At 33.8% G+C, this 27,009-nt stretch overlaps 2 protein-coding genes across 2 annotated transcripts in view; one reads left to right on the top strand and one right to left on the bottom strand.

Moving 5' to 3' along the window:
• The window catches only part of LOC149417624 (uncharacterized), a 149,916-nt gene that overhangs the window by 55,853 nt on the left and 67,054 nt on the right, over positions 1 to 27,009 (bottom strand). The gene's annotated exons all lie outside the window — the stretch shown is intronic.
• Positions 9,180 to 22,884, top strand: LOC149417625 (uncharacterized). Its single transcript, XM_089640544.1, has 4 exons — positions 9,180 to 9,200; positions 11,912 to 12,151; positions 20,998 to 21,140; positions 22,788 to 22,884. Exons 1-4 carry the CDS (start codon positions 9,180 to 9,182, stop codon positions 22,882 to 22,884), a joined length of 501 nt encoding a protein of 166 aa, XP_089496670.1.

Here is a 27,009-nt window from a genome sequence, read left to right as displayed (position 1 = left end):
TGATAATAATTATATAATACAATCTCAAAAATGTTTTCTACTTTTAGTTATTATCGACTTTTTTTCCACATGTTTCTGCCTTTCACCCTTCAACGGTGTTCTAGACCTATCTAGTCGTGAAGGAACTGCTGGGAATAAATAGACAGAACACTTAAAAATGCCACGGCTAAATTCTTGAATTTTTTTTGTATTATAACCGAACATAATAAATCAGACACACTTTACAAGCACCTGCGCCCATGATAATCAAATATATATCATAAAAAATCTATTTAAATTCGTGGAAAAATAAAGTGAATACACAAATAAACTCAATCTGTTTGCCCTATTGTGGGTTAACAAAGGTGTAAAAAAATTGAACGTGTAATGATTCATTGTGGAAACATGATTATTAAATTCCCAAGCACATACATACCAGTGGCGTATCGTAGTTTTTGTTGATTTTCCATATTTAACTGTAATAATTATTTGTAGGTAAGTGCTCGATTTGGGAGGCGGGTATAGGTACCGCCGCCTCGGAAACTACTATAGGTCTCCCCGAGTGGTTCCCTACGTTTAGTGACCTAGCAGAGGTGCTCAGATTCGGGTGAAAAAGGTTGATGGACCTTTCACCTCTCCAGTTGGACCCTCTCGACCAATTACCTTGCATCGCAGTGGAAGGTATGGAGTCATACGTCCGTCACTCCTGAACACACCAACCCCCAGATTCCTACCCACCCTACATACCTTTTTCCTTGACAAAACTTCCTCTCCTTCCTATTTTTAAAAAGACTCCTCACAGCATCCTTAAAGATGTGGAGTTAACATTAAAACATAATTTCGAAATATTTTGAGAGAAAATACGACATTTTACATGTATATACAGAATCTCGATCTGGGGAACTTTTAATTACGGCGATCCGCTTTTTCGACAACATTATTTACAACTGGTCCCAACTGTCTGGACAAGTGAGATACTGAGAGTATCTTCCACTCTGAAACGTTCCGCAAATGTACTTTATTTTTTTCAGAACTTACTTGCGCACCCCAGGATTTGAACCCGCGCCCCCCGGCTTGATGGTCGAGAACCTTACCCCTCAACCACGGAGGCAGTCAAAACTGTACCACCTACGTACTATGTTTTGTCTTTTTTGTATCTATCACCCAAGCTACTATGTAATTCATTCTAGTAAGAAATATCACGGAGGTGATTTAAAATGAATACGTATTTCTGCATTTTCATAGTAGATTTTAACTTTTACTTAGAGTCCCGTAGTAAGTATGTATTTAAAGATGGTTTGAAAGGGAGATGTAAATACGAATGTTAGAGGGAGCGCGCTAGTATTAAAAAAATATATATTTAAGCGAATATTTTTAAATATTTAATTAAACATGAATCGTTTGAAATAGAGCAAAAATCTCTCTGAAAATGCTTTAGTTGCATTTAAAGATATATTTTTTCATGCCTATAACATAAATAACCGAACAAAACGCGATTTTAATAATTTTCGGAGCGATTTTTTCTATCGAGGGAATTTCATATAATAAACGTTTCGGCATAAAAAATGTTATGTTATATTATCTTCTATTAAATTATCTTCTTATGTTATATTATCTTCAAAAATAACAAATTTCTTTTTTGAAATTTAAAAACTTGTTATAAATCGGTTGAAATTGAGAATGCGAAATAGAGAATTATGTCAAAAAATCCGTACGCCCTGGCTTTTACAAACATTTTCTGTACTAAAAAAATCATTTGTTTGTTTAATATAGTTGTTGCTATAGAAACGTGATTTATAATATCGAAACATGCATATAACCTGCTACAGAAGTTAAGTGTAACGAATTGCTTCTTATTACATACAATGTGTATTGCATAGTTAGCGAAACCAAATTAATACTAATACGTATTGCATTCTCTTCGGAAAATTAATTGTTCAACCCTTTCACGGTTTACAAATTTATTTATACTATGTTTTATAAACCAATTTAGAGATTTAGATAGGAATTATTTGAAGTGTGAAGGGATTGATTAACTAAAAAAACGATTTTTCTAACTCTTTCGCGGTCATATAATTAGCAACTGTACGGAAATCGAAGCCTAGGGCAAATAGGGTTAGGGTCACAAACATCAGTAATGAGAAGACGACTGAAGATGAAAAAAAAATGGAAAAGATGAAACATTATTGTTGGGAAGTGAGTTAGTTAAGAGCTTCACAGATGCACTCATAGAGGGCAGTGCAAAGAGCTTGCTTGGAAGTCCGCAAGATGGCAGCTAGTAGCCAGTAGTCGCCAGGGCCAGTTAGGCGGCTTCCAGACAAACGTGGTGTTTGCAGATCTCATTTAGCCAACTCCTAGTTAGGTCAACTATCCAGTCACTATTGTAATACGCGAAGTATTGATTAATATAAATAAATTATTCTTTAAAATCTCCTTCCACGACGAGTTGGAGAACTGTTTGTGGGAACACAACAATAATTATTAAGCCCAGGAGTTTGCCGGGGGGAGGGAAAGTGTAAATTGAACCCCTTCTGATATTATAATGATATTGTAATGATCTTATTTAATTGTGTGTCTAAAGGATAGTCTTTAATTTTAGATTATTGATACTAATCATACACCGTCCACCCGGAGAAAACTTACTGATGTAAAATATAGCTTTTTTAATTGAAAATCTCTTCAAATTATTCATAATCCGGTTAAAACGGGATTGCATTGCCTTTAACAAATGAATAGATAGGTTTTGTGTTATTGTGATGTCAGAACACGTGTTCATAAAAATTATAATATTTTTGAATTTCACCATTGTAATCCCGTTTTTAACTGGTTTTAACAAATTAGCAATATGTACTCATTTTTCTACGTGCTCTCAGCGTTCGGAAGGCATTCGGTAGAACAATTACATTTTTATTTATATAGATAGATAGATACAGTAATATTATCTTCATAAAACAAAAATCTGACAGAGTGAGAACTCTGACGCTTTCACAGTTTCTTCATTCTGGAATTTTTACGTCAAACCCAATTCAAATTCGGGTTCAAATCTATCAATTAAAATAATATTCTATTTATTCAATTAAAATAATATGTAGTATATTTACGGCATGTTTGAGAGTTGAAAATACTCTCAGTATCGCCCTGGTGAAAGACCACCATTCAGAATTGATACATTTCTTGAAATGGCTTTAGCCGTGTTTGGTGACCAGATCTGAATAACCAGGTACTCCCCCACCTTCCTCTTCCCTTTCTCACTACCTTCAGCCTCGCAAAATGCCCCAATTGGGGATGCCATAGTCTAATTAGCTCATAAAAAAAATATAAAAATATATGAGCACATATTTCATATCTATTAAACCACTGAGCTGTGAAAATCAGAAATATGCTCACATGTAAATAAATCGACCAATTAAATATTTTCCAGAAGAAAAAAAAAGATTGTTCAAATATCAGATAAATTCAGGCACGAAGCTAGTAGATAATAAAATTTAATAATAATGATCTTAAAGTCAGCAATATGCCAATACGCCCTAGGATTTCTGAAGCGGCATACATTTTTTCGCATTTCTATCTATAGCCGTAATTTGGTCTACTTATTCAAAATACAATTATTATAACTGATAAGCAGCGGTCATAATGAACCCGGGACCTTCGATCAACAGATATGGACATAAAACATTAGCTCAAACAGAAAGTGAAATGCAAGCCAGTCCATATTGTTTTTTTACACGGTGATATAGACACATTGCCATGGGTTAAATTACTATATGAACGTTGACTAGCAGTTACGAAATTAGGCTATCCAAGTACCTGTATCGAACAATACCATGGTTAAAAACACTCGGTTTATATTGTTAACGGTTCGTTTGTGGTAAATGAGAAATGTTAAATAACAGGCCGCCTTTGTAACCTTTGCCATAAAAAGTTAGTAATCATGTAACTTTACGGAAATTGTATTCGAACTGTTGACAATCGAATACTGGGTGTTAAAAGAGTCAATAAATTAATAAGCTAGATAAATGAATTAAGAAAACGCAATCAATCTAAAGGGGTTATGCAATATTATAAGATATTTGACCATTTGATTTTTTTAGCTGAAATGAGTATTACTAATTGTTTGTAATCTTTTTTCCTCATAAACTTTTAGTAAATTCCTAATATATCGGAACACGTGTTCATGCACCTGAATTTGTCTTGATATAATGATGGAATGCAAGAAATATTAGGTGTTTTATGAACACATGTTCCAATCTCGGATACATTTTTAAAAAAAGGTTTGAGACCTTAGAAATCTCAAAAAGGGTGTTAGTTCAATAGATACCTATTTAAGACCTTAAATATAACGTTATATTCATGCAAATAATATGTAGTATTTGGGCATTTCAGAAGATGGCACTAGTCCATTCCGGAGATAACCGAATGCTACCGAATGCCCTCCGAACAATTTGATTATATTATTTAATTAATTAATTATTAAAACATTTGATTGCATTACATTTCTTGTAAAACCTCTATTAAATTCCTAATATATCGGAACACTCACAGACAAAGGAATTAATAGACGAGAAGATAATGGCGAGGGGTAAAATCAACTGTTGAAGAACGAAGGGGGTAAAGCTGACTGTGATTCGTCAATAAATCAATCTGACAGTAAATAGGCATCTCGCATTATAATATCACCATTTAGTTCTTAAAAGTAAAAACTGCTTTTGAATGAATAGACATTTTTACATGGGAGCGCAAATTACTCGCCACGTTATGAACAAATTTGCGAAGTCCAAATTCGGCAAAAAATTTCTTCTATTTTCAGAGTCGAATATTTCGTTTAAGTATATAGTTAAGACATTTTTATAAATGTTCATAATTTACTTCCCAGCAACCAACCAGACCTTTGTGTTTCGCGTCCAGACGTTTCTCGATGTGATAGTATATGTTTCTACAACTGATCCATATTATACGATGTGAATATGCTTAAAATAAAGTAAAATAATACTTATATATGGAATGTAATACGACAATTGGGTTTATTCTCTTTTTCACATCTATTTTTACAAGTTTTCATAGCACAAGTCAACATTTTGCCGTGTTATTTCGTAAAATGAACCGATGATGCCTCGACCATAGTTCGCACAAGAATGATGACGTCACGTTTTCAAATTTCACTTGAGGCCATACGCGAGCACAGCCGGTTCCAATGGAACCGGTATGGGGAGTGGGGATAATACGCTTTTAATAACTTAGGGCAGTTCTACTAATATTCATATGTCTATGGGAACACTGGTTCATGCACCTGCATTTACTTTGATAACGATGCAAATGTAAATGGTAGAAGAAATCAGGAACGCCCGAGGAAGACATGGAACGACCAACTAAATCAGATACTTGAGTCGGGCCATGTCAAGAGTCAGAATAATAAAAGAGAATGTAGGTATGAGACGATGTGTGAATGTGAATGAGGCAAGGAGTGTGTGCCAAGACCGAGTTATTTGGCGGTCCATCCTCTCTGCGTAACCCTGCGGGGAAACGGAATGATGGTTAGTTAGTTAGTTAGTTATATATACTTGAACCCAGGACCCTTGCCTTGCCGGGTCATTGATCACAAATAAAGATAGCAGCAATATAACAAAGATAACAAAATATGATCGAAGGAAATAGGGTCCCATTAGCTCAATTGGTAGAGCGGTGCCCCGGCAAGACAAGGCTCCAGGGTTCAAGTCCTAGATGTGACCGTATCTTTTTCTGTTTCAAAGTCTCGTTTAAGAATTGCAAATATTTTCTTTAATAATTCAATATAATCTACCTTTACTTTAAAAAATTATCGATCTAAATAATGGGAGATAAATAGGTACAGAAAACAATGTTACTGTCTCTTCGTGCAAGTGAAGATCTAACCCAGCAATCATCACGATCCACGATTACCGTGTCCCGAATACATGTTTACAAGTTTCCATAAATAATTTATGGAAATAATGATTGAGCTGGTACTGATAAAGATGTAAATGAACTTACTGTTCGTAGCACCAAGTAAGATATGAATGGATTATATTCACGTTTTGTTGTGAAGTTTTACGGAGAAAGTTGATAAAAAGAAAGAGCGTTTTGAACCAGTCGGTATCGCGTGCAACGTATTACAACAGCTTAAAACTTATAACTTCAAGTTGTTGCTTTATGTGTAATACTTTTCCGGGGGGCAAAACCCTCTGAACAACCGGTGTTTTTTTTAATATTAATTATAAACTTTATTGAAAGTGCTGTACTAACTAATTAAAATTTAATACACATAATGAATTACAAGTAATATTTGCAAAATATAAAAAAAGATTTACAAATATTTAAACTATTCTGGCAGCGGTGAACATCGCATCAATGAAGAGAGATTCTTTAAAGAATCAATACTATTTCTTCTTTAATTTCTTTTGGCTGATGAAAAATGTATCTTTTTTAATGTGAAACCGCACAAGACTCCCAACTGCCTCCAACAGTGGCATTCCAATCGGGTTATATTGTGAGGCTAAAGGTAGTGAGGAAGGAGATGGGGCAGATTAAGGTAGGGAAATACCTGGCTATTCAGATCTGGTGATCAAACATGGCCAAACCAATTCAAGCAACGTTTTAATTCTAAATGGTGGTCTTACACCAACGTGGTACAGAGAGTATTTTCCACTCTGGAACGTGCCGCAAATATACTATATATTATTCAGAATGTGTTAATTGTGAAATAATTCAAATTAATAAAACAAAATTTACTTGCGCACGCCGGGATTAGAATCCGCGTCTTCCGGTTTGCTATTCGAGAGCCTTAGCCCTTTACCACGGAGGGCGTAGAAATCGTACCTACCGGATTTGGTTCAGGAGCTATTTGCTCTTCCTCGCCGGGAGAACCTTTTTCTCTTTGGTCCTTCAGGTAGGTAAGATCGATGATGACGATGCCCAAGATAGTCGTCAGACAGAGCATAGCTTTAGATGTAGCCCCTCAGCAGTCTGAATAAGTGTTTGCATACCCCCCTCTCTTCTGAGCTGCAGGAAGTGAAGTGGTGAAGTGGTGAAGGAAGTGAGGAAGTGAACCCCATCTCACGAAGATTCCTGATGACTGAGCCACTCTTAGCCTACTGCGGACCAAAATAAACAAGTTAGAACAAATTCAATTTTTTTTAAGGCCGATCCCTTCGATATAAAAACGTAATGTCAGCTTACTTTCATACTCAATTTCAAGATCATATAAGGTTTTAAAGTCAGCAAAATAAAAATGTAATTAGAAGTTCAATTTATTATACTAATATTTCGATCAATATTTCCTGAACGTGTTATTCTGGTTCCTACATAACCGTGAATTGATAAAAGTAATAATATTGTTGCCATCTTCAATATCACACCGTTTACGTGCGGTCGACTTTTAAAGTTGTGTCCGCATTTTTTGGCAAGAAATGCCGTTCTTAAGAATGCAAATAATAAACATGAAAGAAGGTACGGTGTTAAAGTACCAAGCATTCAATTGAAATCACAAATGAAACCAATAACTACTACACATTTAATTTAACTAATCGTTCATTTTATATAAACTATTCAAGTACAATAATTCGTTTTGCTTGTTCATACACACACAAGATTTCAATCGTATGAGAAAATAACGAAAATAATAATTGCAATTAAATAAATATACAATGTATAAAGTGCAGTAACTTCGAAAAGCAATGGTAGAAGTAAAAATGTAACATTTTTGCGAAATTCCAATGTGTTTTTCCAATACCAATTACCTTAAAATTTTCGAATTTCCATAAAAATTTTGTTTTCTTTTTTACTTGCATCATGTAGAGAATTACCTCCCGAAGATAGTGCACTATCCCCCGGACACCTTGCACAGAGAAAAATGAGTATAGCTGATTTATTAAAATGCTGTTAAAAATGTTATAGCATACCATTCCCTAATAAAATATTAGTACATTCAGAATATATCGGAACACGTGCTCGTGTAGCTGCGCTTATCCATTATATTGACCAAATCCGAAACAATTTGAATTTTTTTGAATACGTGTTCCGACATCCTCAAAACACATCCGTGTTTTACTGATAGTTTGACACCAATTATGTCAAATCATTCGTAAAAAGCCTGTAGTCCCGTTTTTAATAGGAATACAAATGATTTCACCAGATCTTTAATACATTAGCAATGTTTTATATCGTTAAGTTTTCTCCAACAAGTCCAACAATCTGGAGATAAACAGATTCATTAAGATCAAATTAATTAACCAGTTTAATTTGCAAGATCAGTTGAATTGAAAGGGTTAGCTCACTTTTGCTTTTACCATTAACGCTACTCGGCTTATGAGCCTCACAATACAGAAAACCACCTACTAGACTGGATCTGTCATCTGTTGGCTCAGATAGCAGTTAACTATTTATCAATTATCTCTAATCATTTATTATTTTAATAAATTGACAAAATGTGCAGTGTTAAAGCTTTGTTGTTTTGTGCCTTAAGTGCAGGAGTTTTTTGTTTTGCTGTCGACGCATTAAGAACCAACGTAAGTTGTGCTATTTATTTTATCGTTTTTAACCCGTAAAGTAGTATCATCAAAATACTGTAATGTTACTTTACAGAGGCGAAATTTTATGTGTTTTTTTAATTATTTTTTTTTATTGTAATTAAATACAATTTTTTTTTGCTAGTATCGCAATTATTAACTTAATATGTTGTAGTTTTAAATATAAGTTTTTTATTTGGGATTTTATTAATGTTGATTTGATTCATAATTACACATCGATAAGAAAAACTAATTAATTTATAGCTGCATTTTAAACGAAAATTAAAAAAAAAAATTGTTAGGTAGGTACTCAATTTTATCTGTACAAAATAGTAAAATATATAGTAAGATATATTATCGTCGGTCTAGCGCACTAAAGTGTGTTGTTGTGAAAATTCAATTTATAAGAATCTATTTCAGGTTTAGTCATATGATGTAAGGCAAGAAAATGAGTGTGAATGTCCAGTCTTTTTCAATTTTAGATGAAATAAATAATGCAAATTTACACGATACATCCATTTACTAAGTAAGTAAACTTGACAAATGCTTTACAAAACACGCCTTTGGTTGTACTTAAAACTGCACTTATCACATGTGTGCGCTAGGCCATCGTTATGTTTACAAATTTACTAATAAAGGCAAAAGAAACCATGGGGTACCATCTGAATTTATACACCTAAAATGTGGTACAATGTAAAAAGGGTAACAATTTTGTTAAATTCTTGCAAGAGTTTTTGATTGCCCGAATAATAATGGACGTTTGCGTTGAAAATAATAAACCTAAATATGGAAAAAGCGCTTTTATTATTAGTTTGCGTGTTTGTTATTTTATAGTTTTTGAAGCACCGAATTGCTAATACATATTTTCACGATTCACTTCAAAATAAACTATTCAGATACGTTAAAATATTATTGTTCTTACAATGTTACAACGAATCCTATTTACGCCGTCTAAAATCATGTAATCTTCATTCTATAAGACTGTACGGTACCTTAGAGAAAGTCGTAATCTTAACGACGTAAGTGAAGAAGCCATGCACAAAAATATGCATCGCGGGGCCCTGGTGTATTGGACAGACCTACGGTTGAATTCGCCTTAGAAAATCTATAAAATATAGTGGGAATCTTGACCCCCCATTGACCAACCTTTGCCCCCAAATATCAAATTTCTACTGACTATAACAAGTTTCTCTTTAACTCTTTATGTTTTAAGCTCTAAAAAAAATATCTGTTACAATTGTTATGCCGAAACGTTAACTATATGAAATTCCCTTGATAGAAAAAAATCGCAGAGTAAGTTCACTCTAACATTTGTATTTACAAATCTCCATTTTAAACCTTCTTTGAACGCTTACTATGCGGGCCTTAATCTCTGGGAATGCCGTCGTGTAAAAATAATATAATGGACGGACCTATATTTCAATTTTCAATTTTTGGGGTTTATTTTGATTATTTCTGATGTATTACTAAAATCTTAAATTTTCTAGAGGAATCCCTGGGGAAGTTAATAAATCATCATCTATAAAAGTAAAAGCTGGTACTTACCGCTAATTTTGTAGTTGAAAAACGTTTTACAAAATAATTTAATGGTAAGCTGCTGTTTTATAAATATTAAATATAAATAACTTACATACATCCGTAGGGATTTATCTAAAATATGTACATATTATAGTTAAGAATTTGTCGTAAAATTAAAATGAGTCTTGTGTTATCTTAAGACAGCTACATTTGAATTTGCGAAAATGCGAACACGTTGCATCGCGACACATTCTAATTTCCACCGGTCATTCCAATCAAAACGATAAACGGCCAATTATTATTTGAGGCTGAAAATATTATTGCAAAACGGTGTAAATATATACTCTAGTTCTTATAGTGAGAAGTTATAATGAGACAATGCTTATACCTGTTTCTTGTACAGCATATTATAATTCACCTTCTTTCAAAACCAGGTATAATCCTGCCGCTGGTACGAAGTAAATTTTCGTCGAAGATGTTACAACGCTTCTCTCAGATCGATTATGTAATCGATGTATTTAGTTACAGTTAGTAAATATATTTAGAACAGTAATATGGGGTGACTTTGACCATTGCGGTTATCTTTTTTTTTTGTGACACTTCACAAGAGCGTCCCTGTCTGTACAGTGTTAAGGCAGGGAAACTATGTCGCCATCCGATTGGGCAGCGTTGTAAGGGGGGTTAAGGTAGGGCCTGTAGGAAGGGATCTATTTATGTGGGTCTTTAAGGGGATAAAACAGATACCGGTAGCTCGTTCCATATTCGAGCCGTCTTATACAAAACGTGTCGACTCTTGAAGCCAACATCAACGGTGAACGGGTGTTCCGCTCGTGTACGTTGAGTTTCACACGTGCACCGGTGCACCGGAGATCTATGCTCCTAGCTCCTTAGAGCAGGCTACATTAAAATACCTGTAGAACAGACTCAGCATGCTCACATTGCGTCTGTGCATTCAATATGGCAATTGGTCTGTTAATAAAAGATTGTCACGGAATGAAGAAGCTTTATCGACTATTTAAGTTAAGACTCTTAGTTTCTAAAATAATTGTCAAATTGGTAGGTTTCTCGTTATATTCAAACATATACACACGAGTTTTAAACTCTTGTAAAGGTGAACATGTTAATTTTTATTTGAAATATGTTCTTACGATGTAAATTTAAATAATTATATTGTATTTTATAAAATAAAAAATATATACATATATTGTCAGTTGAATTGTGGAGCTTTTTTTAAAAGACATTTTTAGTCAGAGACAAATGTAAACATATTTTATAAATTCCTCAACGAATCAAATAGTTCCATTTATATTTTAATGAAAAATTTTAGTGTCAATCGATATATGTATAAATATGGTAATTAAATATTCAAACTCGCATTTTTTACGGTTGGGGTATTATTAGAGAAGCTTATAAATAATGATAGGTTAATCAAAGTTGCCCCACTTCGAAAGGTGACTTTTATCACCATATATTTTTACCACCCAAATCCATATAAATTAAAAAATATTTACATTTATATTTTAAACTTGTGCAATAGATATGTCGTAAAATTATCCACTATAAGTCACCCCATTTATGGGTATTTTCCTCGTTCGACAAAGGAAAATATCCTTGCGGAAGACTACCATTCAGAAACAAAATGTTGCTTGAAATATCTTACTTTTATGATAAATTGAATTTATTTTCCATCATTTCCTTAAAATACCCACCACAAAGCATCTTCAAATATGACATATACCCTGAGGCAAAGGGAAGTGTTAAATTTGTCTATTCTTATAATATTATGTCTTCATTTTCAGTATACCTTATATCCTTATGAAAGAGATTTGGTGTTGAAACATGTTGATAATTTTTTTCATTTGATAAATATATTAATATTGTAACTTTTCCTACAGAGCTTCGGCCAGGCAGCGTACGAGCCAAACTACTATCCCAACTACTATCCCCAGCAGCAGCTATTGCAGGTGAAGAAGAAGCCCCTGAGGGACCACGAGAAGCCGCAGGACTTCAGCAAGATCCCCGGCACCCCCGGGGTGGACTATCCCCTGCACCACTCCGTCCCTCACACCAACTTCCACTGCAGCGATGTGCCGGTCCACCCGGGGATGTATGCCAACGTAGAGACTGGATGCCAGGTTATTATTCTATTTATTTATTATGTCTTAGTAGCTAATTAACTGACGAGTACCCGGTGTTGCTCGACTTTTCTCTACTTTCTATAAATAAAATATGCATGTATTATATTTATAAACCTTCTGGAAAAAAATCTGACATAAGACTAAGTGACAGTGAAATCCCTAACAAAATCCGTTGCGTAGTTTAGAAGAACTAAGCGCACAAACAGACAGATGCGGAAAGCGTCTTTATTTTAGTATAATAGATAAGTCCCCGGCGATGCCCGAGCTTTCCACATGGTTTTTAGAAATCAGATATAGACAGTAATTTTTCTCTCATTTTGATTGTAAAGTATGCAAAATTTCGTAATAAAGTAACAGAATTCAGCTTACGCGGTTGAAAATCCCGGTGTGGGGATGGTTTTTCGAAATCTCATACATACAGTGAATGTTTTAAACGTGAAGTGTGTGAAAAATGTCATCAATCACGGAATAAAACCGTCATAAGTTATTCAAAATTTAAAATGATAATGTAATAAGAAAATCACGAAATGAGTTAATTGAACGAGAATAATTTCTAGCACAAATAACGAACATCACAGAGTATCGAAATAAGTATGCTTGGTATAGATTCTGTCTGATTTATAATATGTCAATCGATATCGCTAGCATATCTAGAAGCTAAATAGCTAGATGCTTACCATATCGAAAAGTTAATCATTATCAGGAATCAAATCGCCCTAAGTTGGCAACAAACCGAAGTATTTAATATATTATGGCGTAGTCGGTAGTACCTATCTCATTTAAAAATCTCAACAAGATCGTTTTGAAAATTTTGTTTTGCCATGTTTAAGGTCATGCTAACAAGAGTCGACTAATCACCGATATTGTTGATAAAAAAACTTTATCGTATCGATGATGGCCTACTAGAGAATCTTGAATGTTGGCGCCTCTTGAAGCAATAACATCTACGCTTTATCAGGTGGATTTACGAGAAACAGCAAGCTGGATGATAATTACACCCTTAAGTATTTAATAAAAAGCAAAAATCGTGATTTATTGTAATTATGTAACTGTACTAAATTTAATTGGCAATTACTATCAACACGATAACCGAACGTGTTGCAGGTTCTCGGTTTGAGATTACAGAATTATTCTAACAACAAATCACATAATATATAATTCAACTTATGGATTTTTGCAAAAGATAAATGATCTTTGGAGAATTTAATCAGCCGCTAAGTCATTCAAATACTGTATTTAGTAGATGACTTGACAAATTACTCAGAAATTACAGAGCTCAGACTTAGTAGAAAACATTGATCAAAACACATTTAAGTGGAAACAAACTAAAGCAATGTGTTTCTGATAGCACTATTGAACTAAATAATATAGTCACAACTTATTAATATTAAATTTCACTGTTTTTAAATTTAAAAATCGGATTTAAACTTCGCTAGCAATGAAGAAAGGAAGCAAGAAACCATTGATTGTGAAACATGTTGATTTGTGTCAATAAAAAGTTTTATAATGATTATTTTTAAGGCATTTTCCGTTATCTTATGATTTGCCGCATCATAATCATAAGATCCAAATCTATCCCAAACGAATAAGGATTTGAACAAGAGCCATAAGGCTGCGCTTTCTTGCCTTATATGTCTAACATACCATTTAAAATTATACTGCTAAACCAGCTATCAGAGGATCGGAGCTTGGAACAGGGTATCGCATCTGCACACATAAACACACACTCTTCGATTGCACATCACAACAATACTAAGTGTCACAGTCAACACGTAAATTTTTGCTCCACACAAATTAATAATTATATTAAAATTAAGAACTTAAAGTAGTGTTTTTCACCCACGAGTACTTTACCATAATCAAAAATTAACATTGTGTACCAACAGTTGCAGCTGCCTAACCAGTAATTCTTTATTATTAATTTAAAATTTCAACTGTCACTGGATTCCATTAGACACACACATACAAAGCCGATTAGAAGGAAGAATACTAATACAATCAAAGTTTCGAAGAGTACAAGTGAAACGCCCACCCACTTCTCCCATAGACAACGCATGAACAGGGTTGTCACTGCATCTTATATAAATTATTAATATACAAAATCCAATTGCAAGATGAGTACCACTGATGCACTATCATATATCAACAAGGCTAAGGAGGAAATTAGTGCTTTATATAGTAATATTACTGATCCGACACTAAAACTAACTAAAGATCAGATGACTAAATTACTCAACAAACTTTCCAACCTCTCTGGCACCATGCTAGATGTTGGTGTCAAAGTTGGAATCCTCGAGGGACAGGTTAAGTCGTATGAACACATGGTCTCCTCAAAATTGATAGAATCAACCTCACAACATGAATCTTCATATTTACCAAATTTAACAATGTGCGAGGAGAGGAAAAAACGTTCGAAAAACATTATTATTTTCAACTTTCCTGAAAGCTTGGCCTGCTCTCAAATTGACAAAATTACAGATGACACGACAAAAATATCAAATACACTAACGGCCATAAACTCAACCATCACCAAGGCCAACATCACAACCTTTCGTCTGGGGATAAAAAAAACGGACAAACCCAGACCTCTCAAAGTGATGCTTGACAATCCAACCCAAGCCATTGATATTTTGCGAAAAAAAAATAGCATAACAGAGTACCCTGGCATTAAAATTTATTCCGACCAAACTCCAGCCCAAAGAAACTTTCTCGCCAATTTACGATTAACCCTAGACCAAAGAACCCAAGACGGTGAAATAGGTCTCACAATCAAATATAAGAACAATAAACCCCACGAAACTAACATTTTACTACCAAAATGTTAGAGGTTTGCGTACCAAGCTCAACACCCTAAGGTGTAATATTCCAACGATAAATAACGATGTGTACTGCCTAACAGAAACCTGGCTTCATGAAAATATATCTTCCCCTGAATTAGGCTTCACCAACTACGATGTTTACCGGCTGGATCGTGAAAATATTATTGGCGGCGGGGTTTTAATATCGATCAGAAAGATGTTCCATTCAAAACTATTAAAACTAAAAAATAAAAACATTGAACAAATAGCTATATTAGTGAAACTCAAAGCAACAAAAATAATAATTGTGTGTGTGTATATCCCCCCCCCCCAAGTTAGTGCTGATGTGTATTGTAAACATTGTGATGAAATTGAATCTTTGAAATTGAAATATCCTGATGCAAAATTAATAATTTTTGGGGATTTTAATCTCCCAAATGTAAACTGGGTACAACCCACCGAGTCTTCAAATCCCATTTCTGCTAAAGCCCAATTAATCATTGATATCATCAACTTTCTCAACCTTAAACAATTAAATCATGTTAAAAATATAAATGACAGAATTCTTGACCTTGTCATATCAAACATAAATAATAGTAATGTCAGCGAATCGCGTGAATCAATAGTATCCATTGACTCTCATCATCCCCCTTTACAAGCGATCATTTATTTGGCACCCATTGAACTCCTTAGTCCCCAACCTTCCGTTCACGAACTAAACTACAAGAAAGCCGATTATAATCAAGTGCGCTTATATCTTTCTTCGCTCAATTGGTCCCGCATCTTTATGTCTACAAACGTAGAAGAAGCAACAAATGTGTTCAACTCAAACCTTTATGATACTATTGAAAATTGCATACCAACTTCTATTGTAAAACGTAACGACTGTTACCCAAAATGGGTTAGTACTGAACTAAAAAAACTCATTCAATGTAAAAAAATTGCCCACATTAACTTTAAATCCAATAACTCCACTGACTGCTATAAAATTTTTTCTGTTTTACGAAATAAATGTGAAAGTCTATCTAAAAAATGCTATTCAGATTATATTACAGATGTAGAGCAGACTATCAAGTCAAATCCAAAACATTTTTGGAATTATGTGAATTCTCTTAAAGACAACAACGGCTGTCCTCGATCAATGTATTCAGGGCGAAAACATGCTGACAGTGATCAAGAAATAGTTGACCTCTTTGCTGATCATTTCTCAAGTGTTTATGAACAGAAAAATGATAATGTAACTATACCTGAATTTAAATACACCAATGTAACTGACATATCAACATGCCACATTTCTCTGGATGATGTTAATACAAAGATCAGATCTCTAGATTGTAAGAAGGGGTCAGGTTCTGACAAAATTCCACCGGTATTCATAAAGGAATGCGCTCAGTTTATAGCAGCTCCACTTCAACACATATTCAATCTGTCACTTCAAACTGGAATATATCCTGATCCTTGGAAACTTAATCACTTGACACCTGTATTTAAATCAGGTGATAAAAATTGTGTTTTAAATTAAAGACCAATTTGCATACTGTCTACCACCCCGAAAATGTTTGAAAGTATTGTCTTAGATAAAATTGCTGTTAAGTTTAGGCATATTATTACTCCAGAACAGCATGGTTTTGTGACCGGTCGGTCTACCACAACCAATCTTCTATTGTATGAACACTATATCTGTGAAGCTTTCACGTCTCGTGCACAAGTAGATTCAATATATACTGACTTTTCAAAAGCCTTTGATAAAGTAAATATTAATATCCTTCTCGCGAAACTGCAAGCCCTTGGTATACATGGATCATTCCTAAAATGGTTGAATAGTTACCTCTGTAACCGCGAACTGATGGTAAAATTAAATAATAAAGTCTCATATAAATTTAAAGTAACATCGGGAGTTCGTCAAGGCTCTCATCTGGGCCCACTTCTCTTCGTATTGTTTATAAATGATTTATCTTTATGTTTCGAAAATGTCAAATTCATTCTATTTGCAGATGACCTAAAGCTTTTTAAGATTATAAAATGTTTAAATGATGCACTTATCCTTCAGCATAATAAAGATAGACTTGCTAGCTGGTGTGAAATAAACAAATTATTCCTAAACGTAAAAAAGTGTTTCCACATGTGTTTTTACCGTTCACGGACTCCAATAACCATATCGTATTCAATAAACAATAATGAAATTGCATTAGTACCATTTATCAAAGACCTTGGTGTTATTTTTGACAGAAAACTTACCTTTGATCGTCACTGTGAAACAATTTCCAATAAGGCCATGCAAATTCTAGGTTTTGTAATGCGTAACACAAGGACTTTTCAAAACATTGAGTCAATTAAATTACTCTACTGCTCTCTTGTGAGATCGCACCTAGAATATGCATCTCCTGTATGGTCTCCGATTTATACCTGTAACTTACACCGCTTGGAGAAAGTACAAAGAAAATTTCTTCGATACGTTCAATTCAAATTGAGACAGCCTGTAATTGATATCTGCTATAATACATTAATGTCTGGTCTAAATCTACCACTTCTTTCTACCCGGCGAACTATTAATGACATTCTTATACTTTTTAAATTACTGAACAATCTCATAGACTGCCCTCAAATGTTAAGTGTTATAAATTTTCGTGTCCCTGTTAAATCAACTCGACTCCACCATCTTTTCCACAGTGACAATCATAGCACTAACTATTTGTATCATTCACCGTTGGCGCGTTTTCACCGCACTGCCAACACGTATACAGACCTTTTTGATATTTTCAAAACCTCACCGTCTTGCATCAAGGCAAAAATACTTGGTTGTGAATGTAACTGATATGTTTGTGAAATGTTAAATGTCTGTTTGTACTGCATCATACTGACTGTTGTGTTCTTCTTTATGTGTAACATATATATGGTGTTCTATACATATACATTCCACATATATACATATATGTGAAATGTATATGTATAGCATCAATAAAAACTGCTTGTGGATGTATTATTTTAATGAAAAATGCTATTTCTAATTGTCAAGTCTCTGACAGCCCTGAACTGTGTACTTATAATCCAATGTTTCACATTACTGTAAAAGCCTTTTATGGCGTTTAATAAATAAATAAATAATCTGCCCTGATGATGGAAAAGTGTCCACTGTAAAGCTGTCCAAAATGTTGGCTAAAGAAGGAGGTAGCGCAACTGACAAATCACCGTATTGTTTTGGCCGTGAAAATCTCAAATCATATCATTAAAAATAATGCTTCAAACTAAGTTTTCACAAAGTATTTAACAATTATTGAAGAAGCCATTTTTGTCTGTTGACCAGTGTCATTTATATGCAGAGATTAATAAACACAATCTTTTTTTATGATGAACCATGTTAGAACAAATTAACCCTTTTTGAGATTTTGCATTGAACCCGTAACTGTATATCCAAACGAAAGTAAAAGTTGAATTGTAAATTGCTACTTTTCACGGCATAGTAAAATATAGGCATAGACTTATCCTACAAATCTTGGCCATTCATTAGTAAGTGAACAATGATAGACTTTGATACCATTATTTTATCAAATACAATTTATAATACATAGATAATAATGGAATACAATACTAGACGAGATAATCAGAATATCATATAACGAACTAACCATCACGCCGTTTCCCCGCAGGGGTAGGCAAAGAGGACGGACCGCCAAACAACTCGGTCTTGGCACACACTCATTGCCTCATTCACATTCATACATCGTCTCATACATACTCTTCTATTTTTCTGACTCTTGACATGGCCCAACTCATGTATCTGATACACTTGGTCGTGCCATGTCTTCCTCGGGCGTCCCTGACATCTGTTACCATTCACATTTGCATCATATATTCTCCTTACACTCCTTGCATCAGCCTTGCACTTTTTGCGGATCTCCGCATTTTTCACACGATCATATATGATTTTACCACACTTACGACTCAGGGATCTCATTTCTACAGCATTTAGTCTACTTTCATCCTTTATCTTTCAGTTCCATGCCTCACTTCCGTACATCAGGGTAGGTAACAGCACTCCATTGTGGACTGCTAGCTTCGCATCTTTGGACAATTTTTGGTTAGCGCATTAACTGCGTTCAGTCCTACATTAATGGAGTTTCCTGCATTTACTCTCCTTTCAATATCTCTGTCAGCCTTCCCATCTCTCGTAAACATACTTCCTAAATACACAAACTCATCCGCCTGCTCCAAGTATTCCTCATTTACAACTGTATATAAACACCATGACTTTAGACTTACTTACATTCATCATTAACTCATTCTTCATACATACTTCGTTCATTCTAGACACGAGAGACTGTAGATCTTCCATTCTATCAACAATCAATCATATCATATAATATATAATAATAAGCAGTGGAAAATAAAGGCTTTATTTTACATTTGAGAAAATTATGCAAATACAGCCTGAAATTATTTAATCAAAGTTCTGTTGAAATATTTGTGGTCGAGGTGGTTTACCGGAACTTTTCTCATTTGCAATTTTGACGCCGCTAGATTAGTTGTGAAATTATTTACGCTCTCCAATTATTTAAATTTTCCAGCCTTTAATCTTGTTAACTCTTTCATGTTCACGAAACTTTCACAAGATTTTAGTTTTTCTTTGTTAAAGTTTTTGATAAGTATTATGTAAGAACAAACAAAAAATTCGTTTTTTTACTTTTTATTTTGCTACGCAACTATGATTTATGCCTTTTTTTGTTGGAAATCAGCATAAACCTAAACCAACATAGTGATAATATGCAATCTTAAATAGACTGAATTTGGTTTATAAAAACTGGAGTGATTAACATTTTACTATTGAAAGTTGAGCTATTGGACAAAGTCTACACGAAAAAAATTACGATTAAAATAAATCTGGGTAATTCTTCTACCTTGTTGTGGGAAATTCAATTTCCTAACTGAGAGCAGAGAAATCTGATATGGAAAACGATTGAAACGCTCTTAAGGCGAAGCTTAGTGCTAAGTCACTATTTTGATTAATGTTTATAACGAATTGGTGTACATTATGATAACCAAAAAATATGTTTTAGATAAATTGAAGGTTTTCCTATCGTTTCGCTTGAGTAGAATACAAATAAATTACTTAATAAAATATATAAATGTAAACTACTAAAAAAAATATTTTTTCAATAGAAATGTATGAACGCGCAAAGGAAACAACTTTTAAAAATACAGTATTATAGCTAAGATTATCTGTAGCAGTTTCACTTGATTAACTTTTTTGCTTTCTTATAAAATTATTTACAAAATAAATCAAAACCAGTTTTGTGATTGAAATCGAACGATTCTAGACCACGTTTTCGATTCCGTTTGTCAAGCGATTTTAATGCCTATTACCTACAATATAAGGTATACCAAGAATATACACATTTTTGGCTTGTAGCTTCCTCTTAAGTCAGGTTAGGTTGGTTAGCTGAGCTGCATTGTCGATTTTTAGCGATTGACTGCTTAGATTTTTTTATGTTAAAATAAATAAATACCATGAATTTGATAGCCAGTGTGGAGGGATTTCGACTAGTTTACAGAATTGCACATTTATTGTAATTATTTTTAAACTTCACGATAGCTAGCGAGTGGATATGAATTTAAAAAACGCAGTAAATATGTGGTTGATGGCAATCTGTGTTTTGAATCAACTTTAATAGTTAAATCTACTTCTTCTTCTTTGCCCATTATGCAATACTTGCGTCTAGCGACCCCAATCGCCAAGGTCGTGCTATGTCAACGTGTTTTATCCAAGACACAAACATTAAAAAATTCTACCTTTTCCATAAGAGTGTTCGATAAACAGGGTGTAAACTATTATGAAGTCAATGTTATGCAATACAGCATTCAATATACCCGAATGCGGGAATTATGCCCATATTTATAAATTTACCATGTACAGTTTTTCATAATAAAAAAAAATAATCTTTCTAATTCCGCAATACTTGCAAACCAGCGACCCCAGTCGCTCTAACCTTCAGATTAATTTATCCGAGGCGCAAACCTAATCTGTGATTTTTTTTTAATATATTTCAGGCATACCACACTTGCCATGATGGCCGCGAGGGTGACCAGGGAGCTTCGTTCCTGTGCGCCAATGGAACCTTATTCAACCAGGAGATCTTCTCCTGCGACTGGTGGTACAACGTGGATTGCGCGCATGCGCCCTCCCTCTACAAGTAAAAAATAATTTGTACTTTTAAAAAAATGTACCGTAAAACCCTAGGGCGGTTTGATATTATTAGAATAATTAATTTCTTTGGCGACCACATTTAAATTTACAGGTGCATAGGTATTTCCCAACCTTCCTTTTCCTATTCCCCATAAATTTATTTTCCCCATTCCTTTCAGCCTCACATATAGGAATAGGAATAAGTAGGTGAGGAAGTACCTACTTGAATATTCTTATCAGGTCACCAAATCTTTCTGATGACGTGATCTTTCACCAGGGTGACATTGAGAGTATCTTCCAGTTTGGAACAAAGGTGACATATCTTCCAGATTTTCAATTTGGGAGGCAGATTTGAGTACTACAACCCCGGTAACCATTTTTTGGATAATCAACACCTCTGCCATCATACGTCACCCCAAGCCACTGTCACTACCTAACAGGGGTGACCGGGTACATGGGGGTAAGGTTTGTCCAGGTGGTAGCATCCCGGATAGGGAGAGGCCGGTTGAAGGTTGATATTGGTAAGGTAGACCTTTCCAGCTGAAATCTTTCGAATGGATTCGTACGTCCGTCACACTGATGCTCCGTCGTACTGGATACGCTAACCCCCAGATTTCTACCCACCCCTATATTGTTTTCCTTTCCAGAACTTTCTCTCCTTCCCTTACTTAAAATGACCCTCCTCACACCATCCCCAAATATGCCACAGGCTTTAATAATAATAATAATAATGTTTATTTCAGCTGGACATAGCGGTGTGTGCAATGTGCTCTGCCTGCCATAAAAAATTACATTTAAGTTTATACATAAAAAGAAAATGAATAAAGAAATAAATAATAAATAAATAATGAATACATTGATGAGCACATTAGGACTTTATGGTGGCTTGAGTGAAATTCTCCATCTCTGGTGTAGAGGCGCTCCCTGCCACTGGGCAACGGCCTGGACAAGAGTGTTTTTTTATTTTTTTATTTTTATTTTATTTTTTTTTTTTTTTTTATTGTACAACAGAACATTCGTTCCAGTTACAGTACAATTTTACAAACAGTATAATTTTACATCATATCAGCATTTCGGTAAGTGACTCTTCAATAATTGATGTGTTGTCCGATCTCTGGTAGCGCTGACTCGTCCCGGCTATTCTGTGCGCATCAAAGCAGCAAACCCATGCACCCTTCCTTCGGTGAACATCTGTGAGGCGCTGCATCGCCAGGGGAGGCCAAATAGGGCTCTGTATGCGTGGTTGTACTGTACTCGGAGTGCATTCATGACGCCTTGTGTGTATGTCGTCTATAGCTCGCTAGTGTAGAAGCTCATACAATATGCTTGGAAAAGTTGCTTCTTGGCTGCATTTTTTAATCTTCTGGCAAGCATGTTAGCTCGCACACTCAGTACTCTTCTTTGACGTTCTATGTCTTTTTTATCATTTGGGTCATCGGTGATGACATGCCCCAAATATTTGATTTCGCTGCAAATTTTCAGGTTTGAATGGAATTATTTGCCTCGGGGTCTCCTATGTCAGCTAATGTAGAAAAAGATACATCCAAATCGGTAACCGATAACAGATTACTTTCCAACCATCTGCTATACACTTTTTGTACGAAGACATGCGCCACAGTTAAAAAAAAATGATTTAACTTATTTTATTTTCCAGCCTGAATGCTGATCCCGAGAAGAACCCCTTCGCCCCTAAGCCCAAGAAGCTGGAAGAAGAGGAGCTGAAGAAACCAGTTTTCAACAACTTCTATTAAAAATTATATATTTATTTATTTTTGATATTGTAAAATTCATCTATGTTAATATTTATGCACAAAATCATTATTATATTATATTTCCGCTATTACATTTCGGCTTTTATTTAATACGCCTACGCATAATTGCGAAATGTCTGACATAAACCATTTATTATAATAACTAATATGTTTTTTATAATGAATTTCATCTAAAACCATAATTTTTAGTACAAATCCTATAAAACAGTTCATTTAGTTGACACGATTCAATAAAAAATAAATAAATCTATATAAATCGTGGACTTGTGGACTAAATGTGATCTTTGGAGTTTTGATCAGTGATGTGGATTATATAACCCTTTTTCTCAGGCTCTTTGAAACTAAATAAACTAAAATAATATTGGATTTGTACGAAAATGATGTTCTAAAGACGATTTTTACCGTAAAACAAACTTTGTTAAAAATCGTCATGTTTATGGAAGTAACGCGAGTCTGTGTTTCGAAAACAAAACACTTTTACTCCAATTGTCCGAATGAACTGAAATTATCGTCAATTTGCACCAATTCCAAAGGTTTTTACAAGATGTAAACAAATTCTCCAAATGTTTGGGGACCAAGCTGTGGATTCGATTTTTAAAACCCGATTTCTCACGCTTTATAGAACAATTGGATTAATGCTAAGAATACAATCCGGAGATGTTTCCACCACAACGACGTGTGTTGAAAAAATCATTTTTATGACAGTTGTCTGAGAAAACTGCTTTTAAGGTTTTTTCCTCAAATTCGACAATTGCATGATTTTTTCATCGAGTCGTGTGAAGACCATTATAGTTAGTAGATACATATCAATAATTCAGTCATTAAGAACAAATGAAGCCTTAGTTAACCTCGTTTGTTTCCAAACTCTGGACTCCGGATAGGTCCATAAAATAGCAAGAATACCTGAAATACCATTAGGAACCTTGAAATAACACAAACAACCTTAAAAATACCACGAATTTCCATGAAATAAAAATAAGTAGGTACCACGAAATACTATGAAACACCATGACGTACCATGAAATACTACGAACAACGATGGAATTCCATAAAATACCATGAAATAACATGAATTCCTATAAAATACCATGAAGTATCATAAAATACCATGAAATATAATCAAACACCATGGAATCGATGAAATTTGATGAATTACCTTAAAATACAATGAAATGGCATGATTTTCTAATAAATACGACGATCTACGATTAAATATCATAAAATACTATGAAATACAGAGAAATCCCCTGAACTACTCTCAAATGTCATCAACTTCCATTAAATACCATTAATTACCAAGAACTTCTATGAAATAAATCGAAATTCCATGAAATATCATCAAATGTCATCAAATACCATGAGAGCAATGAAATTGGCATTACAAAGATATTACATGTATTTAATATCTTCGGAATTATACATATTTGATGTATTTTATGGTATTCATCATTGATGAGATGATGACATTTGGAGATACTTAATTCAGATGCAATCGTCTTCATAACATAATTTTTAGAATAATTTGAATATTTTTCCAGGTCTCGAATTTTGCCCACGAATTGAATGATTTACAGAAAACTTTTTAAATATAAATTACTAAAAAAATTTCTTTTTACAAAATATATCCTTATAAAAAAAATCTTTCCACCACTATAAGAAACATGTTGTACTTTATATTGAATACCTCTTAATCATCTGTGATCCGCGTTAATAATATTAGAGTGTACTAAATATTAATTATGAAATATAATTATATTTTAAGGTTTTAGTTGTTGTTCTTGATAAATAAATTACTTCGTTTTTTCGGCACTTTTCGATAACTAACCAACTTTTGCTTTCTGAAAAGAGACATCTATGATATTTTTTGTCAGGCAATTGAAACTAGATTCAACTCTCTATAAGCGATACGAAACGATCAGTACAATTCGTACAGTTTACCAATGTACACCATGCACATTTCAAGCTAAGCCTTTGAATGGATAGTAACCAAAATAACTTTTAAACCTACCTACTTCAATCATTGTAACATAGATGGCGGTAACAGTCATAAATTAATTTAATTTAATTTAATTTGCCGGTAACCCGGGCGTTTATTGACATCAATATTTGTTTACAAATTATGTGCGCTACCCGACTCACTAGAAAATATCTGTTCTGAGCCGGGTAGAATTGTAAATACTTATGGACTTTTCAATGTACATGCTGTAAAAGGTGTTTGCATAATTTTACAATAAATAATAATTTATTGTTGTATAAATTAAATGTTTTACTATTAGAATAATAATGGTTACATAATTCAGTTAATTTAATACATATCATTTTTGTAAAGGTGCATCTTCATTCATTTGGAGCAGATTTACTGGTGTAACTTTTTTTGATTAGGGTATTGGTTTTCAAGTAAATCGAGTAGGAATTTTTTAGGGTTATAATATCAACTGTTTTGTGTCATTTACCGGCTCCAAAAGTTTTTTTCAGAAAAAGAAGAAAAAGGTTTAAAAAATCTAAACCGAGATCGAAAGAAACGATTTTTTTGGGTTCTCTAAGTGATTCAATAGTTTCCAGCTTGTACTACGAGTTTTCGCACACCATGTATGTATGCAAATTTTTATGGTATTCATGATATTTTATATTCCTCACTTAATGCGTTTCGGAAGTAAAGTATACATATATTTGTATGTCCCGTACGCGTTCCTATTGTACCATTCATCCGATTGCGATGAATATTCCAAAGTTGCAAAGAGCATTGGAACGTGATACGTAGTAGAATTAAAGTCGATATGATGTAGTTTTTTCGTAGTAACAATGCGGTATACAGCAGTGAATGGTGGAAAAACTCGGGGACGTCCCAGGAAGACTTCACGGATGATGAGATATGGAGTCGATATAATGTAGTTTTTAACAGTAATAGTATGGATTTCACGATAATCATGATTCATATAAGTTCCATTTACTAAAAACTGAATGTCACCCTATTTGTCTTTATTATCTACTTTGCTTCTTCTTTTGAATAATGATTAATAATATAATTAGTTATGGTTCAAATATTGTTACAATATACTGTCAAATTACCCATCTGGTAACACATCTAATACTTATTTTTTCTTTAATTTTGAAATATTTTGTGTTTGTATGTAGAATTACTTTATGTTTGTGATTACTCTTATGTTTGCTTCACTATAATGTAAATTGTTAACCTCGATACAGGCTCAGTCCTAGTGAGGTTGATTTTTATGTGAAAAAAAAGGTGTTTTATGTAAAGTGAGATGCAATAAATAAATGAATAATATGTGAAAGGTATAAAAAGTCTCGGACGCCTGATGAAAAAATGAATCAAATAATTATTTGTGGTAAAATGAGACATGTGATGAACGAAGAAGTAAAGAGAATGTATGACTTGGAAGTGAATTGTTAAAGACATGGCACGATCAAGTGAAACAAATACTTATTACAATACAATAATACCATTTTCATCTTATACACATTAAAATACATTCAGTTGTCAGGTACAGTAGAATTCACCTCATAATATTACTCCAAACCATAAGTTCCCGAACAACGACGTACTAGTTTTTATTATAAAATCGAGTTATTTTCTTTACAATTTATTTTTTCGCTGTACATTATAATAATTATACTTCCCTGGGAAACTCCGGAACTATATAGCCTGTTTAGAACTAGAATAGTAGTGTCAATATTCTCACGGTGATCCATTTTGATACTCAACTGGTACCAGAAGAGTCCAGCTTTTTTGTTTGCCGAAAATATGACTTGAGCTAATTTCGTTATAAAATTTGTTGAAATATGTAATTAACCAAGAAACCTTTTTCTGAAGAATGAGTTAGAATCTTAAATATAGGTGTTTGTTCTGAGAAATCCCGGAATTTGTGAAAAAGTCACCGCAAGCCATTATTATTACTCACTAATTGTTTCTAAGACATGTTTAGGAAACGAACAACGCGAATTCAGCGTGCAAGATTACCATCGCAAAATATCGTGTGATATTTCATATTGTTTGCTAGTTACCTGTGTATTGTTAAAACAGAATATTATTATGTTATTTTATATGAAAGATAATTAGAGAAAGTGAAATGAAAATCAAAGAAA

This window comes from Hesperophylax consimilis, chromosome 15 (assembly GCF_061612785.1).
Source record: "Hesperophylax consimilis isolate HC1 chromosome 15, BYU_Hcon_1.0, whole genome shotgun sequence".
Taxonomy (NCBI): Eukaryota; Metazoa; Arthropoda; class Insecta; order Trichoptera; family Limnephilidae; genus Hesperophylax; species Hesperophylax consimilis.
The sequence above is the reverse complement of the archived record's forward strand: the minus strand, read 5'-3'. Positions and strand labels throughout refer to the sequence as shown.